Source organism: Myripristis murdjan, chromosome 12, assembly GCF_902150065.1.
Source record: "Myripristis murdjan chromosome 12, fMyrMur1.1, whole genome shotgun sequence".
Taxonomy (NCBI): domain Eukaryota; kingdom Metazoa; phylum Chordata; class Actinopteri; order Holocentriformes; family Holocentridae; genus Myripristis; species Myripristis murdjan.
In genome coordinates, this window is record NC_043991.1 from 12,472,232 (window position 1) to 12,491,042 (window position 18,811).

The following is an 18,811-nucleotide window of genomic DNA, read 5'->3' on the forward strand; positions in this document are numbered from 1 at the left end:
ATGAGGCAGTGTGCTCCTGTTCTTGGGAGGAGCAGCAGGAAGAGTTGGTGAGGGCACCGGCACAAAACCGGGCCTTCCAGCTTCGAGGGATGTCTGCAGTTCTTCTGTGGTCTCACAGTTAAAACCATCCAGAGAGCTGCTGGACATCACAAGGCTGTTCCTCTTGTCTGCCTCTATGAGCTCAGCTATCTTCCATGCCAGCTCCTTCAGGTGTATGTGGAGAGACATGTTTTCCATAATGGCCCAGAGGTGATCTCTATCCTCACATTGCTGTGGTTGGATCCTCTTCTGTCGGTGGACCATCATGGAGCAGGTGGGAGAAACAGAGGGGATCAGGAGTCTCATGTTAGGGGACGCCTGCCTGCTCTCCATCAACTTCTCGGCTGGGGCTGCAGCATCATTTCTGAGGCTCCTCAGTTGAGAAGGTTGAGGGCTGTTTCTCGGATATGCAGGGGCTGGAGGAGGAGTGGACACATAAGGCAGCACATGATTTCCAAGTTTAATGTGTGCCTTCTGTTGACCTCCTTCGACAGCCTCCTCTAGTTTTAATATCCTCCCAGGACGTGGTAGTTTGCTACTGGTCTTGGGAGGAGCTGAAGGAAGAGTGGGTACATAGGCCGGTAACTGGGTAGGATGTTGTGCCTGCAGTTGACCTGCTTCAATCGCAGCCTTCTTCAGGCCAAGCATCCTTATTGGACGAGGCAGTCTGCTCCTGGTCTTGAGAGGAGCACCAGAAGGAGTTGGTACGTGCACCGGCACAAAACCAGGACTTCCAACTTCATGGGATGCCTGCAGTTCTTCTGTGGTCTCACAGTTGAAACCGTCCAGAGAGCTGCTGGACATCACAGGGCTGTTCCTCCTGTCTGCCTCTATCAGCTCAGCTACCTTCCATGCCTGCTCCTTCAGGTGTGTGTGGAGAGCCTCGTTTTCCATAATGGCCCAGAAGTCATCTTCATCCTCACGTTGCTGTGGTTGGATCCTCTTCTGTCGGTGGACCATCATGGAGCAGGTGGGAGAAACAGAGGGGATCAGGAGTCTCATGTTAGGGGACGCCTGCCTGCTCTCCATCAACTTCTCAGCTGGGGCTGCAGCATCATTTCTGAGGCGCCTCAGTTGAGAAGGTTGAGGGCTGTTTCTCGGATATGCAGGGGCTGGAGGAGGAGTGGACACATAAGGCAGCACATGATTTCCAAGTTTAATGTGTGCCTTCTGTTGACCTCCTTCGACAGCCTCCTCTAGTTTTAATATCCTCCCAGGACGTGGTAGTTTGCTACTGGTCTTGGGAGGAGCTGAAGGAAGAGTGGGTACATAGGCTGGTAACTGGGTAGGATGTTGTACCTGCAGTTGACCTGCTTCAATAGCAGCCTTCTTCAGGCCAAGCATCCTTATTGGACGAGGCAGTCTGCTCCTGGTCTTGGGAGGAGCAGCAGAAGGAGTTGGTACGTGCACCGGCACAAAACCAGGACTTCCAACTTCATGGGATGCCTGCAGTTCTTCTGTGGTCTCACAGTTAAAACCATCCAGAGAGCTGCTGGACATCACAGGGCTGTTCCTCCTGTCTGCCTCTATCAGCTCAGCTACCTTCCATGCCTGCTCCTTCAGGTGTGTGTGGAGAGCCTCGTTTTCCATAATGGCCCAGAAGTCATCTTCATCCTCACGTTGCTGTGGTTGGATCCTCTTCTGTCGGTGGACCATCATGGAGCAGGTGGGAGAAACAGAGGGGATCAGGAGTCTCATGTTAGGGGACGCCTGCCTGCTCTCCATCAACTTCTCGGCTGGGGCTGCAACATCATTTCTGAGGCGCCTCAGTTGAGAAGGTTGAGGGCTGTTTCTCGGATATGCAGGGGCTGGAGGAGGAGTGGACACATAAGGCAGCACATGATTTCCAAGTTTAATGTGTGCCTTCTGTTGACCTCCTTCGACAGCCTCCTCTAGTTTTAATATCCTCCCAGGACGTGGTAGTTTGCTACTGGTCTTAGGAGGAGCTGAAGGAAGAGCGGGTACATAGGCTGGTAACTGGGTAGGATGTTGTACCTGCAGTTGACCTGCTTCAATAGCAGCCTTCTTCAGGCCAAGCATCCTTATTGGACGAGGCAGTCTGCTCCTGGTCTTGGGAGGAGCAGCAGAAGGAGTTGGTACGTGCACCGGCACAAAACCAGGACTTCCAACTTCATGGGATGCCTGCAGTTCTTCTGTGGTCTCACAGTTAAAACCATCCAGAGAGCTGCTGGACATCACAGGGCTGTTCCTCCTGTCTGCCTCTATCAGCTCAGCTACCTTCCATGCCTGCTCCTTCAGGTGTGTGTGGAGAGCCTCGTTTTCCATAATGGCCCAGAAGTCATCTTCATCCTCACGTTGCTGTGGTTGGATCCTCTTCTGTCGGTGGACCATCATGGAGCAGGTGGGAGAAACAGAGGGGATCAGGAGTCTCATGTTAGGGGACGCCTGCCTGCTCTCCATCAACTTCTCAGCTGGGGCTGCAGCATAATATCTGAGGCGCCTCAGTTTAGAAGGTTGAAGGCTGTTTCTCGGATATGCAGGAGGTCGAGGTGAGGGGACGCTTTTCTGGTTTAGGAAGCGTCCAATCCTCTCCAACGTAGCCTCTATGCGGTCCTCCTGGACGCTGCATACGCTGCATTTCTTGTCTACTTTGGCATACAAGGCCTCTCTCTCATTTTCCTGGAAGCTGGAGTCACATCTGATGCCCTGTGGCCTCCACAGCTTTAAGATCCTCTCCATGTAACTCTGTGATACAACAAGCAAAGAAATGTTAAATACAGTCAAGTTACACCTCTTGATGGTAATTTGAATTACATCTGAATTACCAAAATTATTTACAGTGTAAATATAAAAGGTAAGTGTTGGGCCAATTACATTTAATTCCTAAAAAAAAAAAAAAAAAAATAGGATAGGAAGGATAGGAGAAGGGATGGGCATCGTTAGGATTTTATCAATACTGCTACTGTTATTGCTAGTGATGTTTACAACAACAAAGTCTATTTAGTTACTTAATTAATTAATTAATTAAAAAAGTATTCAATATAATTTCCCTGGTCACAAAATGTCAATAACATAAATCTAACTCTTCACATCAAAATACTGAGTGAAGATTGGAAAGAATGAAGACCACAGAAATCAGTCAGTGGCATTCATCATGTCCTCTTATTTTACACAATTTGCCAGATTTGACGAGCCGTGGCAAACTCAGTGAAACAGTCAGACCACATAGAGACAGCTGCTTCTTTTGTAGCTTGGTTGTAACAATTCGCCAATTAGCCCAAGTACAAACAGCAGCAGTGGATGAGACTGTGAGCAAACCAGATAAAAATTATCGCTCTTTTACACCAAAACGTGAGAAGTTCCGATAGAATAACTGCTCACGTCGGAGCTTCTCAACACTCCGCTCTTTGATAATTGAGCCCCGGTGCCCGTTGAGCACCGGGTGTCGGTGCCCATCCCTGGACAAGAGCAGCGCTATTACACCATTCTGCTCTCTGTGCATGAACATAAGAAGAATTTCAGATGAGAACTGACAGAAAAGTGCGTGGTTTGATTTGGAGAACTTACATTATCCTCAGCATCAGAGTTGTGTTGGTTGTTCATCTTCCAAAATTGAAGAAAGTTGTCGGTGGGTGCTTGACGCGCCATTGGGGGAGTTATTGCCAAGAACATTAGCAATAACTCTGCAGAAAATGATTACAGGCTCTGGAATAAGTAATCGCGTGTGTCCACTGTCCATTGTGACGTCATTATGGACAGTAGACACCCTGGGTGAAATAACCCAGTGTCTACTGTCCACTGTGACGTCATAGTGTGGAAACAGGTGCGACACCCTTACTGCATAGAGACTTTATTATTTGCTGAAACAGATAGCTTGCTCAAAATATGGACATTTTCTTACTAAAAAATAAATAAATAAATAAATAAAAAAAACTCTTAAAGACCCTATTTGAAATTGTGTCTACTTCAGGGTGTTTTGTGTCAGGCTGGTTTTGCTCATGTCACTGAAGCTAAACTGAGCCTCACTTGGCTCCTCGTCAATCTCACACTCACTGTCTGCCTCCTGGAAACAAAGTTGTGTTGTGTATCTACAAGTGCAGAAAATCACATTATCACACTGATCAGGGCCGAGACTATTTTGCCAACAGGTTCTGTTGACCAATATTCTGAAGGTGTAGCATTATCACCTCTGTGTACTTGGAAGAGTCAAAACCCTGATCAGTAAACCACTGTCAGACCTAAGCTGGGACTCTGTTTTTTCTCCCATCTACCCTCTTGATAAATTTGGTGTTTCCTGCAGGTAGCACAATGAGTTGGTGTGTGATGAGAGCAAGGTAAACCTCCCTCAATCAAACCAACAAATTAATTTCCACTGTATTGTGACTGTGGCTCATAAAGTTTCAGAGTTTTCTGCAGCTCATGAAATGATCCAGTCATGACAGAGCCACAGCATCGCTCAAACATTAACCTGTGTTCCCCCCAAAAAACTTAAAATATCATTTTTATTTTAAACAACTCATGAATTTACTGCCGGCCATTTCAAAGCATTATAAGAACTCACCTGAGACCCTGCAGCACCACCTGTCTGTGGATTTTCTGTGCTGGTCCAGCTGCTGCTACCAGGATTTTCTTAATCACATTCTCAAACAAATCAGCAAGCTGCAGATAATTTTCCACATAAATAATGTTGATGTTATGAAGACCCATATAGCAATAATTAGTCAATGTGGATTTAAATGGGGAAAAAATGATAACACAAAGAAGACACATGGCAACACTGCAATCATTATTTATTGTCAATATCAACTTAAGCATTACACATTGCACTTGAGGCTTGAGGCTGTCTGACACAGCAAAGTGATTCAAGGAGTTAGCTTCCACTTGAAAACATTTACAAGAAACCAAAATATTGAGCCACAAATAAGCCATTGTGTTGTCAGAAAAAACAAACTTTGCTGTTGAAAGCTTCTCAACAAAGCACAGCAAAAACTTAAATGTCTTAAAATTCAATAAGACATGGGGAGAAAAAAACGCTGCTTCTTGTATCTCCCTGAAACACAGCAGATTAATTCAATATTTTGTAAGAAACATCCATTTCATAATTACAGTAGGGAGCTCAGCGCTAGGCTTTGCTGGCATGATGAATTATTGAAGACCTTCAGTTCTGAAATTATGTCTCTGATAAAAGAACTAAAGTGTCTGACAGTTATAAAAATGCTGCATTTGTACTGAAGCTGTAACATGTCTATATAGTATTGAAGAGTTTGTAAACACTCCGATTAAGGAGACCTGTAGTTTGTGCTGTGATGTCTTGCATGTATGCATATAGCTGATATAGCTATAGCTTATGTGGTCCAATAATTTCCAGTCTCTATTTTACACAAACAGGAGAAAATGCCTTGTATTCTTCATCTCCTTAAATAAAGGAATCAATGCATTGTGGTAAAAGGCCATCCTTCCTCAATCACAACTCCTCAAATTCCCTTGGCCATACAGGTAATGCATAAATAGCATAACTAAATCCATTTAAAAGTCACTCAAAGTGTGTATACCGTATCATAGCTTGAGTCTTATAATCAGGTCCAATGTGGGTAAAGGCACTTTTGTGGAAGATATTGTGATATTGTGAAATATGAATTTTATTTTCACAGTGTTCTCTTGAGGGGAAAAGAGGAAAAAAAAAGGTGACATTACTCCCCTCTCCTCCACCTATCTCAGTGCTTGAATATAACTAACTCTTACTTTACTACTCTCTCTTTCCATCTCGCTCTGGGTTATCTCGGGTTTTATAGTGCTCTTCTGATAGGTTCCTTAGCGTCTCAGCAGCCTGGAAATACAAAAACAGGAATACAAAAATATTTTTTATGCCTTTTAGTGTGACATGCATTGATAAAGTGTAGTTTCTACGTGAACTAAGCTGCCTATTTCAGTTGCCCTATGTAGCAACAAATGAACTTATTTTGTGTTGTACTATACACAAATGAGCTTTTATACACTCTTAAAAGTAAATGTAGCAATAGTGTCTGAAACTAGCGTTATGCAAGTTGAATGCAAATAATGGGTATATAAACAATAAAATCAAACAGTTTTTAATGATTTAATTTAATTACGGCCTTTGTAGGACTCTATTTTAAAACAATGCCACCAGCAAAAATCTCTCTGCCCCAGATCTTACTATTTTAAGTGAAATGAATTAATAAAACGTGATGGCAGGGTCACCCACTAATTAAATGAGATCCTCCCATATATTAAAGGTCACAGGTTTGATCTCCACAGCAGCCTGTTGTCACTGAGCAAGACTTCAAACCTTCAGCTTTTACTTTTGTAAAAAGCTGCTCTAGATATGAATATTAACTACATACGATAAATTGTAACAAATGTAACTATAATCTCAACAGTTTCCTGGTAGTTTTCTGGTACTGCTATCCATAAATTTAAAATTTTTTAAGGATTTTTAGGGGTTTTTTTTGTTTGTTTTTTGTTTTTTAAGTTTTTTCTAATTAAGCCTGCCTCTGCATGAATTGTGTATGTAACTGTGCACGCTGAGCAGCTTTTGAATGTACATATGTGGCTTATATTCACCTGCTCTGGAGTGAGGTCCCTTTGCTCCTGAGCCAGCATCTCATATCCCACCATGAACTTCTTGACAGTGGCTGAACGCAGCAAAGGAGGGTAGTAGTGAGCATGGAGCTGCCAATGGGAATTGTCCTCCTTTAAATGGGGGCCAGTAGGGGCTCCTGACGAGAGGGAGAGAGAGAAAGAAGAGGAGACAGAGAGAGAAAGGGGAAAAGAGAGTTAGTAGGTTAACTGGGACACGCACTGTAAGAATCATGGGGCCGACACACACCTGCTTTACTCCATACAGTTGTAAGTTGAGACTGATGGGCAGTAATGATCATTTTGTTGATTGAGGGGTTTACAGATTTAATGGTAAGGTTGGGCCATGCTTCTGGCGGCCATGCATGTGACCAGATGTGTGCAGCAAAAATAGTTCAGGTGAGGTCATGCACCAGTTGAAAACTGAAACAGACTGGAAACTTTGCAAAATCACAGAAACTGTTTGGATGCACATAATATCTTGGGCATTTTTGTATTTTGGGTGAACTGTTCCTTTAGTGTCTTGGCAGGAAGCCAGGAGGACTAATGCACTTAGCACCCCTCTCCCATTCCACCACTCGCAACCGAGCCAAGAGCAATCAGCCTGCAGCTGATTGATAACTGGGACTGAGACTCTTCGGTAAATTTTCCTCAAACAATAATGCTGAGCCTAAAAATTACCCTGAAAAGAAAAGAGCAGAGTACGGGTGCTTCTAATATTACTGACATTCTGACATATCATGTTACTCATTTATTATCGTGCTATGGGATGATGGTTTTTGCAGAATTCATGCAAGGTGACAAAGTAAAAAGAAAAACCTCAAAGGGCATTAGTGCAACTGTGGTTCTTTTTATTCACTGACCAGTGTGGAGGAAAACTTGACATGTCAGTGAAATAAGATTAAATCAGATGTGCAATTGTCTATGGTACCAGCATCTCTCCACTTTTGACTCTCTGTGGATTGTGAAATCATGGGGAAATCAGGCAGAGGGCAAAACTTGGAATGACTGTGGTGACATCTAGAGGCAGAGACACAGAACTGCAGGACATCCTCAATCTGCAATTTTTTCCCCCACTTAAAACTGTTGGTACTAGTAAATACTCCCCCCACACACACACTGACCTGAGGATATTACTGCTTAGAGGTTTTTAGCATTTGGCACTCACACTCTTGTCACACAAAACACACACACACACACACACACACACACACACACACACACACACACACATACACACTCTCTACTACTAAACCACAAAAGGCTAATTAAAGAGATGCATAACATAGACTTAACAAGCTCATTTGTCTCTCCACCATTCACACAGTGCTAACAAGGCCCTCTGCTCATTAAAGCCTTAAGCTGCAGGCCAGCCAGCCCCCTGCCAATTAGCTAACAAGGTAAATGAAGGAAGCAGCCAGTGTTGACTTTGTTTCTGAGGCAGGAGGGGCAAGATTACCCTGCTTGACTTAAGCACCAGTAGAGCAGGTCAGGGTTCACCTGACCCGAGAGAAAAGACACTAAATAGTAAATGCCAGTGCTACATTTCCACGACAGGTGACGATGCTTCAAAGTGCAATGGCATGTCAACAATTTCTGCCACCTTCTACGAAGCTATAATTTTCATCACAGTCTGTCAACAGTGTGGGGTGATATTGTACAGGGAACTGAAATGGGAAACTGGCAAATCTGACAGCAGGATTAAGTTTTTCATCAGTTCTCAGTGCTAACTGGTGGCACTTTGGAGAGACAGCAGAATAGGGTACGGTCAGGGTATGTTCATATGGACAGACAATGGACAGACAATGAGGTAGAGCTGCTACTGAAACTCATACATGAATATAAATTGGTTAAAATAACTGAGAATGCCTAAAGTCTCGGGTGAGTGATGTTAACATCTCCACTCTGAGCATGCTGAAAGAAGGAAAACTTTGGAGGTAATCTCAGAGTTTGCAAACTGTGCCACTGTGCTGTCTGCACAGCGGTGATAGGAGAATGAAAAAGAAAGAAAAAGTTGTGTTTTCCAAAAAATCTTCACCTTATGGATGTGGTCTGTGCCTCCATGTCATTCAGTGAGCTTGTTGATTCTCTGCCTCCATATATCCAGGAGAAAAAGATAGGGAGCTTCATCTAATCCATGACTGACAGGTCTCTCTTTCAGCCACTCTGTACGTCTATCTTCCTCCTCCTGTCCTGTATGTCCCTTTACCTTTCTCTCTCTTTCACACTCAGTCACCCAAGCTATTAATTCTGGCTGTAATGTGTTCTGTGTTTTCATCCAGGAGGAATAAGCAGGTAGCTTTATCTAATCCGTGATTTCCCTGGTGACTCCCAACATGCCGTTCCTTTCAAATGACTTCATTCCACAATCAAACCACTTCTCTCTGCACACCACCACTAATAAGCCAAGTCCTAAATAAGAGCCGGCTTCTTCTAAATGAGCTAATATAAAACACAAACACAGATGGAGAGATACCACAATTCATTATGCTAGCCAGGTCTGGGTGTGTGGATATGGATATGTGTGCGTTCCCTAATTAGTCAATCTGTGTGTGTGCGTGTGTGTGTACTGGTGCACTAAATCCATTATAATCTCTCCAGAAAATCTCTGCAGTCTCTATTTCCTTAATCCTCCATTGATAAGACCAAAATAACATTATCTTGGGAAATATAAGTACTTTCACCTTGAATGAAAAGCCAGTCAAACTATTTTATTAGCTCAACAATGGCACTGGAAAACACAGCAACACCAGGATTTCAACATGACATGAAAAAAAAATCTATCCAACAACTTTTAAAGGACATCTGAAGTTTTCATTGGAGTATCTTTAAAGCCTGTTAAGACTTTTGCCTGCAGTCATTCAGGACCAGTTATACATTGGTGTCAAAAGAGCTCCTGTACCCTTTGTACGCTGAAATTTTTTTTGGGCTAACCGTCTACTCCAATCGCCACAAAATCAGAGTGCATACCAGCACAAGAGACTAAGATCAGGCCAACAGCAGACAGAGGTAGACTCTTTGAAAATCTGCAATTCTAGGACCCCTTTTTAAGTCTCGTCAGTGAAATGCACACAGCATGCTCATGTTGGCCAAGCCGTCCAGTCTGTAATGTTTTATATCTGTAGTTGTCAGTAGTTGCATTTGACTCCAACACTAAGAGTCAACTTTACACAGAGCGTCTAAACTGCACACCCAATATCAACTGGTAGGCAGATATGCTTGCCAAAACGGGTGTTAAAATAACCTGGTTCTGATCCAGCCCACTTCCACGGAGAAAAGCCAGAGCAAGGCCAACCTGACCCAATGTGTGTTTTGTGCAAATGAAAGCTGGGGTATAGCTGGACTAAAAACCATCAAAATTATAGTGACCATCACACACACAACAAGCAATCCATCACTTCTGCAGAGGGTGCACATACAAGTTGGGCTCAGTGGGAAACTGGTTCATGATCACATGTTTTCTACTATTGACAGAATTATCTTGAATCAATGAGATGCATGACTGACTTTGTTTTAAAATGATAGCATATCACAGAAATTATTCCCAAGATGAAGCTGTTTGAGATACAGTGGTTCCTGCTCATCCTCCTCTAAGTGAATAAAAGCGGTTAGGGTTAGGGGATTAAAAAAAAAAATTAAAAACTTTTGGGACCCTGACCATGGCACTTTTAGTGGGATCAGCTGTGTAAATCAATAAAAATTTTTATTGGCCACTTATTGTAGACAGACTTGAATTAGCAAAGCTGCATGTAAAAAGCCATAGTTACTGTAATAATGTTGCATAAACTTCCCATCCTGCTTATTGTCCCCTCACATATGTTAGCATGTCTGTGGTAAAACATCTGTAATACAGTGTAAATACAATATAGCAATACAATGCTCTATTCTTCAGAATAAGGACTGGACTTAGGCCTATATGTAAGAGTGTCTTGAGATTTGGGTTTGAACTTTAGTGTGTATTAGGCCTAAAACACAGCACTAAACTCTCATCCACTGTATCCATCCATCCACCCATCCATTCACACAGGTTTATTTACTCTAAAATTGTCTTGAATCCCTTCAACTTTCCCCCCTTCTCTCCCGCTCGGTTCCCACAGGGTGTCATGCTTATATCAAAACTTTTTCTTTAATCCATCCCTCCCTGCTTCCCAATCTTTTCTTACCATGCCAGCCCATGGAATAGGGAAAAGAGACTTCAAACAAGTTGTCATACTTGGTGAGCAGTCGCTTCATCATGTCAGCCAGATCTAATAAACACAGACACAAAAGGAGAAGAGAGAGAGAGAGAGAGAGAGAGAGAGAGAGAGAGAGAGAGAGAGAGAGAGAGAGACATGACAGGGAGAAAACAAGAGAAGAGAGACAGGAAACAGTGTAGGGTGAGAAAGACAATATTTGTTGTTGAATATAGTTCACTTTGAACAACATGAGAGACGGCAACTGAGTAGAGCGAGTGTTAGAAAGTTGGAAAATAAACACTGACAGAGATATGTAGAAAGAAGCTACCCTTAGACTGATCTCTGTGTAAAAAAAAAAAAAAAAAAAAAGATAGAAAAGAAATAATAATACACAGATGGCTTTACCTTCTCTCTCCTCTGCAGTGAGGTCACTGAGTCTGAGGACATGTCGTCGTGGTAACAGCAGTGTCTGGTAGGGCCATGTTGCCCAGTATGGAACCACCGCGAGCCAATCAGAGCTCTCCACCACCACTCGCACCTAGAAGAGAAAGTTTTGTTTTTTTTTTTCATTTTGATGGGCCGCTGAGGAGAGAGTGCTTTCCCGTCACATCCTGCTCACTGAACCGGGACAGTGGAGGAACTCGGGCTGAGTTAGCAGTATGTTTGTCTTTGTTTTTTTAAAGTGTGGAGGCATTCAGGCAGACTCTATATCCTCCCCAAATACTGATCAGGGCTTTCCCTCATTAGCACAACTTGCTGTTTGTATTGTTTTGTCGTTTATTAGTTCTGTTTGATGGCTTAATAAACTGAGTGCAGTTCTCCACCAGTGGCAGCTGCACGGCGGTGGGGACGGCGAGGTGGAAGACGTTTGCACCGTGGTTTCAGTTTCACTTTTAGCTTCAGTTTCAGAACCGTTACACTTCAAACTAACATGCATTTTCTATCTGAATTGTGCCTTGATATGGTGTATTGATTAAATTACATTCATGTACACCTGGCATTAAAAGCTGCCTCTGGCTAAAAAAAGTAATAAAAATAATGTAAAAAAAATTAAAATGTAATCAAAATTTGTTAATTAAACCCAAAATGTGTCGCACCACCTCCAGAAGTGTTTGAAGAAGTTCAGCTAATTTTGCAGCAAGTCATTGGACCTTGGCAAAATTCATACATGGATTTTATGGGTTTTTGCTGTATTCAAATAAAATTTGATCGCCTAAGAGACATGCTAATTCAAGGCGCTACCATTGCTCCCTCTACCTTCAATTAATTTTCAGCGTTAAGCGTGTTAATTTAATGATCTTATTAATTATTTGCATTTGTATAGTCATGAGTATGTGGCTGCACCTTTTTCTCAGCCTCTTGCTTGGCATACTGCAGTAGCAGTGGTTCTCCGTATTTTTGATAGTAGGCTCTCTGACAGCGGTCTGACAGGGCGGGCTCATTTGGCAGGAAGTTGCTGGCCCACACCTGTGATGTCGCAGGAAGCAGGAAGGAGGAGAGAAGAGCATCATGAGACAGTGACCATGATTAAAAAAAAAAAAAAAAAAAAAACTCATTTCATTTGAGTCACTCACCTCTACAAACAGCTCTATTTCATTTTCAGTCATGCTGTTGGAGTAAACAGTTGTAGACTGCAAAAATGTCTTAATAATACATGCCATGTACCAGCACACTTTTACAGAATACGATGCATCTAACTAAAAATATTCAAAATGCTACGTCTCCACTGATCTCTCACATGAAGGTGTTTTAATGACTATAAAATCACGCAGACAAAGACTGCATTTAACTGTCTAAAAATTAAGTCCTGACTTAAAACTGAATCAGTAGTTACAGTTAATGAGGGTTTTAAATAGTATTTATTAAGAATTGCAGCTCTGTTAATGCACTCAAACACTCACCTGACAGTGTGGGTGGGGGTTTGAACAACCCATCATAGCTCCTTTATTCTCAAAGATCTGAAAAAACATTAGACCAAAAAAGAAAAGAAAAAGAAAGGACAATTTGTTAATAACAGCAGCAATGAAACAGAAGAGAAGTGATAAAAACACACCGATGAATATGATGACAGAAAACCGAGAAAGAGGACAAAAAAATACAACCTCAGGAAGAGAAAACGGCAGCTTGACAGTTTATTCAATCTGCAGGTTGGGAATTTAAGACCAGCAATAACCTGGCTCTCATGAAGTAACCTCAGGAGAAATTAATGCTCTCGAGAAGAACAGAATCTAAAATCTTCCCACACGGGGTTTTCCAAGGAAGAGAGCATCTATTTTCCTGAGTTGTTCGCCATGTTGTCATAATTTTATAGCTGATACTCTGACATCCAAGTTCGCATGCATGAACTGAGTTTTGTCTGCACTCTATTACTTTCCCCCCAGTGCATTTATTTATTTATTTATTTATTTACTGGCGTTATGGTCAAGCAGGGGTCCTGGGAAAAAATTCTCCCGTCTAAGGGGCTTGGAAAGGTTTTTTGTGAACTATTACTTTAAACACAAAACATAAAACTGATCAAATCAACTCAGTCTTCTGTATGACTCATATTCTCATCCACATCCTTCTCTCTACTGCCACAACATCCTATTTTTTCCTGTGAGGATCATTAAAGTTTTGATGTAATCAATCACAAGATACAGTAAGATAAACAATGGAAAGACGTGAAGTAGGAGCATGAGATAAAGAGTTTATCCGGTCACAGGAAGAAATGAAAACATCAGTCAGTTTGTGTGTATGTGTAAGAGACAGACAGAGAGACAGAGGGCTCTAATTTAACGATCTAAGTGCACAGTCTGGAGAGCATGGTACAAGTGCATTTAGGGCATGTCCAAGTCCACTTTTACTATTTTAACAGCAGAAAAAAAGGCTTGTTGCTTCAGGCACATGCTTCAAAAGGGTTGTACTTAGTCTCTTAATTAATCATCGGTGTGTTTGGGGCGTAACATGCAATAAACCTATCATGGTGTCATCCTCCATTCGCTTTAAAAGCCAGGTGTGCTTGCAGCTTGGTGGCTTGCTATTATAAAAGTGCATTTGCCAGGTAAGAACGAACATTACTATCTTGATAATGCACCTTAAAAAAAAACCTGGTTTTTGCTGGTGAATCCTGTAGCCTAATCGTTTTTAACTGCCCCCGAGACAGCAACATGCCAACAATGCACCTGACCCCTCCACATTTAAACACCAACATGCCCTTTTGTGCACAGATGGGCACAAGGGCATTTGACATTTACACAACGTGGACGCTGGAAGGGAAAATGACAACACGCTCGTTGGAAACTAGCAAAGACACATGCATTGAGCTTGGAGCCCCTTTGCGCCAGATGAAAGATAGGGCCCGGAGAGTGTCCCGTACCTGAACCCAGGGGTAGGTGGAGCCTAGTTCCTCCATGATCTCCACCCACTTGTCAATGACTTTGACAACCTCTTCCTTTTTCATGAGAGGGAGGGTGATGTCGGACCAGGGATGGAAGCACATGACCTTACTGAGAAAAAGAGATGATGGTAGGAAGGAAGACACAGATGGTTAGGTGGGGAAATATCTTAATTCATCAATCGGACTTCTTGGCTTGTTATTTAAGCATACCTTTTGTCCCAAAAAGTGTCCCAAAAACTCAGAAAGAAAGATTAAAACAAATGACCAAACAATCAATCAAAAAATAATCTGCATGATTTCTGTTTCAAAATTGCTGCTTGAATCTCAGGGACGTTTTGGCCTGTTGGTGGCGCTGTTGTGGCCCAATCACAGAGGGATTTAGCCCAAACCATAGTCCCTTCCCCAGTCTTTGATTGTGGGGGACAATTATTATGTCAGAACCCTGAAAAGAGATTTGGTGGGCAGCAAACTTTGATTTTTTTTTTTTTTTTTTTTTTTTTTTTTAAACTGTGGCAGAATAAAACAATAGCTGAACATTTTGTCTTGAATTTTGTTCAGAAATGAGGAAAGAAACTGATCTCCAACTGAAATTTTAACCACTTCGGACAGAGGTTGGGTGTGTGAAGAGTAGACATTAGAGATCATCAGTGCATTTGTGTATGTCTGTGTGTGTGTGTGTCTTAAGCACAGCATGTTTATGTATCTACATGAGTCTACCTCGGGTACTTAGTGATACCAGCTACATAGCCACATAGAGAAAAAATAATTTTCTCTCTAAAGTCCGGCTTTTCTTGGGCCGGGCAGCAAGTGCAGGATGAATAATTGAACAAGATTTTAGTCTCTGTGCTCAAAGCAAAACCGAATGGTTGTACTTATGAATTGTACATGACTATTTTAAGAGCCACTGTAGTACTCCAGTGTGTGTGTGTGTGTGTGTGTGTGTGTGGTACTCTAGTGTGTGTGTGTGTGTGTGTGTGTGTTTGTGTGTGTGTGTGTGTGTGTGTGCATCTCCAGCCAGTCTCAGCTAGCAATATAGCAATCAAAGACATTATTCGAGAACTAGTGCCAGAAACCTTTACCTTGCATCTGACCAAGACTGCTTAGATGTGACCAAACCACAAGACTACACAAGCATTGCATGCTTAAAATGACAGGTTGGATTCCTAGCTGTACAGTATTTGCTGGTCCATGCATGTGTTAATACATCCACCAAGTTTGGTCCAGTGAATCCATCCCTGTCACAAGAATGGGAGCTTCACTGGGAGTGTACTGCTCCAAAATGAATGAAGTGGCTGTAGATCTGAAAACAACACAAGTTTTGAGTGACACGCCTGCTGTTGCAACAGGAAAAGGAATTAAAGGACCAGACTTGGTGGATGTTTTACATTCCTATGGTACAGCAAAAACCACTATATGGGTAAGAACTATAATTATATCTTTTTTTTTTTTTTTTTAAATGAGCTTCAAAATGAATGAAATAGATACACACCTGCATCCTTGCTTTTCTGATCTCCATTACTTGCTATTTGTACTGAGGTGATGAAAATGGAAGAGTGTATGACTTGGTCCATAAAGGTCTAACTGTATCAGAGATTATCCCAAAAACTAGAACCATTTTTTCCCCGTTAACAGTGATGTTCCCCAATTTCATCACTGTAACTTCCAGTTAGATAACATCTATAGCATTATTCCTGTATGCATGTGACTGAGGTATAAAGCTTTGCTCTTACCACATGCCCTTGGCAGCTTTAGACTGGAACAATGGATTATGATCTGGATCTGAAAAACAAAAAAACAACAGACCATTTTTTATTGACACTTAATGTGGTTGATGTAATTAAGATGATGATATATAGCATAATCCTGTTGAATTGCACAATTTTACTGTGGAAATCTAATTGGAAATCAGACAAGAGCAATGGGGAAACGGATCAAGAGCACAAAGTATTCCCTATGCATCTCAACTGTAGTGGGGAGTTTATATTCACCCTCAGATTAGGGGATTCTATCAAATCTGAATCTAGGATCAAAACTGCTTGTTGAATCTGAATCCCTGCAAATGCCTCACTGAACCTTTTTACATAATTTATTGATGAAAAAAGGAGAAAGAAATTTTTAAAGATCACGGCTCTTGTCACATTTTGTGTTGCACTGTGTTGATGCTCATTCATCACACATTCCCCTTAGTCAACAGCGCTGTGCCACATATTGCATTTTAATCTATTCTAATTTAATTTTGAGAAGCAGACCCACACTTTCAAACTCTGCTGTCAAGTAGCCTCTCCTTCCGAAAGTTTTTTGTTAGTTTGCAGATTTGGCATTGACACGGTATCGGTAGTATCAGTAGATATCCCTATTCTATCAAATCGATTTTTCTTGGAGATTAGTAATGGAAAATGAAAACCTTGCGAGTTTTCCTTTTGTATCAAGCAGCAAAGAGGTTGTGACATGTTTGAGTTCATTTGCCTTGCTTGAAACCGCATGTCCTGCAATGTGACTAATGCAGATGCGCACATCATGACAAAAATGCTGAAATGATATGTCATGCAGCTCTCATCAGAGGCGGCTCTCACCAGGATCTGGAGCATCTGGCTGAAGAGCAGGGAAGTCATTGTTGAACACAAAGGTGCTGTCATACATTGGATTCACCTGGAAAGAGTGAGATAGGGAGACAGAGAGACAGAGAGAAAGCCAGGTTAAAGAAGAGGTTAAATATATTTTGTCAAGCAACAAAATTAAAAAAAAAATAAAAATAATAAAATAAAATAAAATAAAATAAAACACAATAAAATAATATCCCAACACCACAAAATTTTGACTGAAGTTTTGTTTTTGCAATGGGTGCACTCCATCTGGACATGCTGGCTGGCTACCCATCAAATCCAAATAATCTTTGTGCTTACGCAAGCATTGTGGTGGCAATCCAATGACAGTTTCACCATGACTTTGTGATAATATGTGTGGATTGGGAGACACGGTGATGACCTGTCATACTTCCGGTTTTGAGATTTTGGTAACAGGAATCCAATCAAGTCTGTTTTCAGTCCTGGTAAGTTCAGATAATCATTATGGATTAGCCTATACTTGTACTTTTTGCTGTCATTTGCCTTGTCTGGTGCTTATAACACTGATTTTTCATAATAAACAGAGTAAATAAGTCGATCAGAGGATATCATAGATCAGTGGTATAAATCTGGCCTTTCTGCCATGTTCTACCAGCTCAGCTGCACACAGCTACATATTACTGCCCAGCCATTGTACAGTGTTGACGTGTGTGTGCTTCCTCAAAACCAGCTTTCTCCTTTCTCTATGTATAAATGTAGGTGTCTATCCTTACCTCTCCATTTGCACGTGTGTTCCCTGGACAGAGCGGGTTACAGGGGTCATGTCGGGGTATGTGTTCCTCAGGAGGTTTTTCTATCTGTCCCGCCCAGGGCCTCTTCATGCGGTGAGCGGACACCAAGACCCAGCTGTCCCTCAGAGGGTTGTAACGCAGGTGCTGGTGCTCTGATTAGACACATGCAATGAGAGGAGGAGATGTAAACTCCAAGAAGTGAGCAGAGCAAACACACACATATAGAGTGTACAAAATGCAGAAAATCAATTTGTTTTTGTGTCTGATATGTTACTCAAGGCTTAGCATCAGATATTAGTCTTGTAAAATCTCCATTTTAGCGCAGTACTGGTGCATCCTTAGTTGTTGTGCATTTTTCAAGATAAGTCAAGTATTTACAAGAAAAGCCTGTTAAAAATTACTGAAATCACTGAGTGTCTTTACACCTGTTGCAAGAGCGTGACTCCTTTTTGTTAATGAGGTTGTGATTGATCAGGATAATCATTACTGTCTCACTTTCTGAGATGAACTCAAGAAGAGCTCATAAAGTGACGTGAGGTCGTAAGGTCACCGGAGGAAGCCCTTTAAAAAAAAAACATATCCACACCTCCTGCCGTACTCCATTCCAAAATCTGGTAATTTAACGTTAATGTTGCTGATACACCGGACACCTAGGCACCCTGTAGATCATGGTCTGACATTTTATACATTGTTATGGATTACTGGTCAATCGGCATGCAGATAATACACCAAGCAACAATTTATTTAAATGTAAATTCAACTTTTAGAACCCGCTCGCCCTGCTCGCCCGGTTAAAACCGCGACTTCCTGTTTTGGTTGATGGCCGTGGAAAAAGTGAACATTTTAACTGTGAAAAGAGCTCCACGGTGTAATGAATCATTGCCGAGTGAAAAAGTGACTCCTAATTATTGGTATAATGTTTTCAATTCTGTTGTGCGACCTGTGTGCCTTTGTCTTTAAGCAACTCCACATTAAACTGACAGATTTTGAATGGAGTCCGGTTACGCACGGCCCGTGCTTTAACAGGTTAGTTACCCACCTTTTGGATCAAAGCTGACTTCTCCTTTGCTGCTCGTTGCCATGACTTATCAGTAGCTTCTTGTCTGAGATCTCTCACCTCTGATTATTAAAGTAGTTAATGAAATATTTGAGACTATTCCTAACTTTAACTACTTGGCCGCCACTGTTTTGGTAGTCCACACACTTCCCGTTTATTGATGGGTGGAAACAACGCGCGATTTGGGGGATATCGGCAGATGAGGAAAACATCTCCAGAAAACCTCAAACGTGGAAGAATGATAAATAATA

General features: G+C 41.9%; 1 protein-coding gene across 1 annotated transcript; it reads right to left on the reverse strand.

Moving 5' to 3' along the window:
• Nucleotides 1-4,773: 4,773 nt before the first annotated feature.
• galt (galactose-1-phosphate uridylyltransferase) lies at nt 4,774-18,711 on the reverse strand. The gene is made up of 11 exons (XM_030065422.1): nt 18,543-18,711; nt 17,486-17,655; nt 16,722-16,797; nt 15,879-15,927; nt 14,128-14,257; nt 12,674-12,730; nt 12,117-12,239; nt 11,178-11,310; nt 10,761-10,844; nt 6,583-6,737; nt 4,774-5,827 (listed from the first exon to the last, which is right to left on the reverse strand). Exons 1-11 carry the CDS (start codon nt 18,583-18,585, stop codon nt 5,747-5,749), a joined length of 1,101 nt encoding a protein of 366 aa, XP_029921282.1. The 5' UTR covers nt 18,586-18,711; the 3' UTR covers nt 4,774-5,746.
• Between the last annotated feature and the right edge of the window lie 100 nt (nt 18,712-18,811).

Excerpts from the sequence above, each read along its gene's own strand:
- galt (XM_030065422.1), bottom strand. The coding sequence starts at position 18,585 with ATGGCAACGAGCAGCAAAGGAGAAGTCAGCTTTGATCCAAAAG. Across the intron at positions 14,258-15,878 it reads AAAGCTGCCAAGGGCATGTG|TAAGGTCATGTGCTTCCATC; the intron begins GTAAGAGCAAAG and ends TCTTTTTCTCAG. Across the intron at positions 5,828-6,582 it reads GGGACCTCACTCCAGAGCAG|GCTGCTGAGACGCTAAGGAA; the intron begins GTGAATATAAGC and ends TTGTATTTCCAG.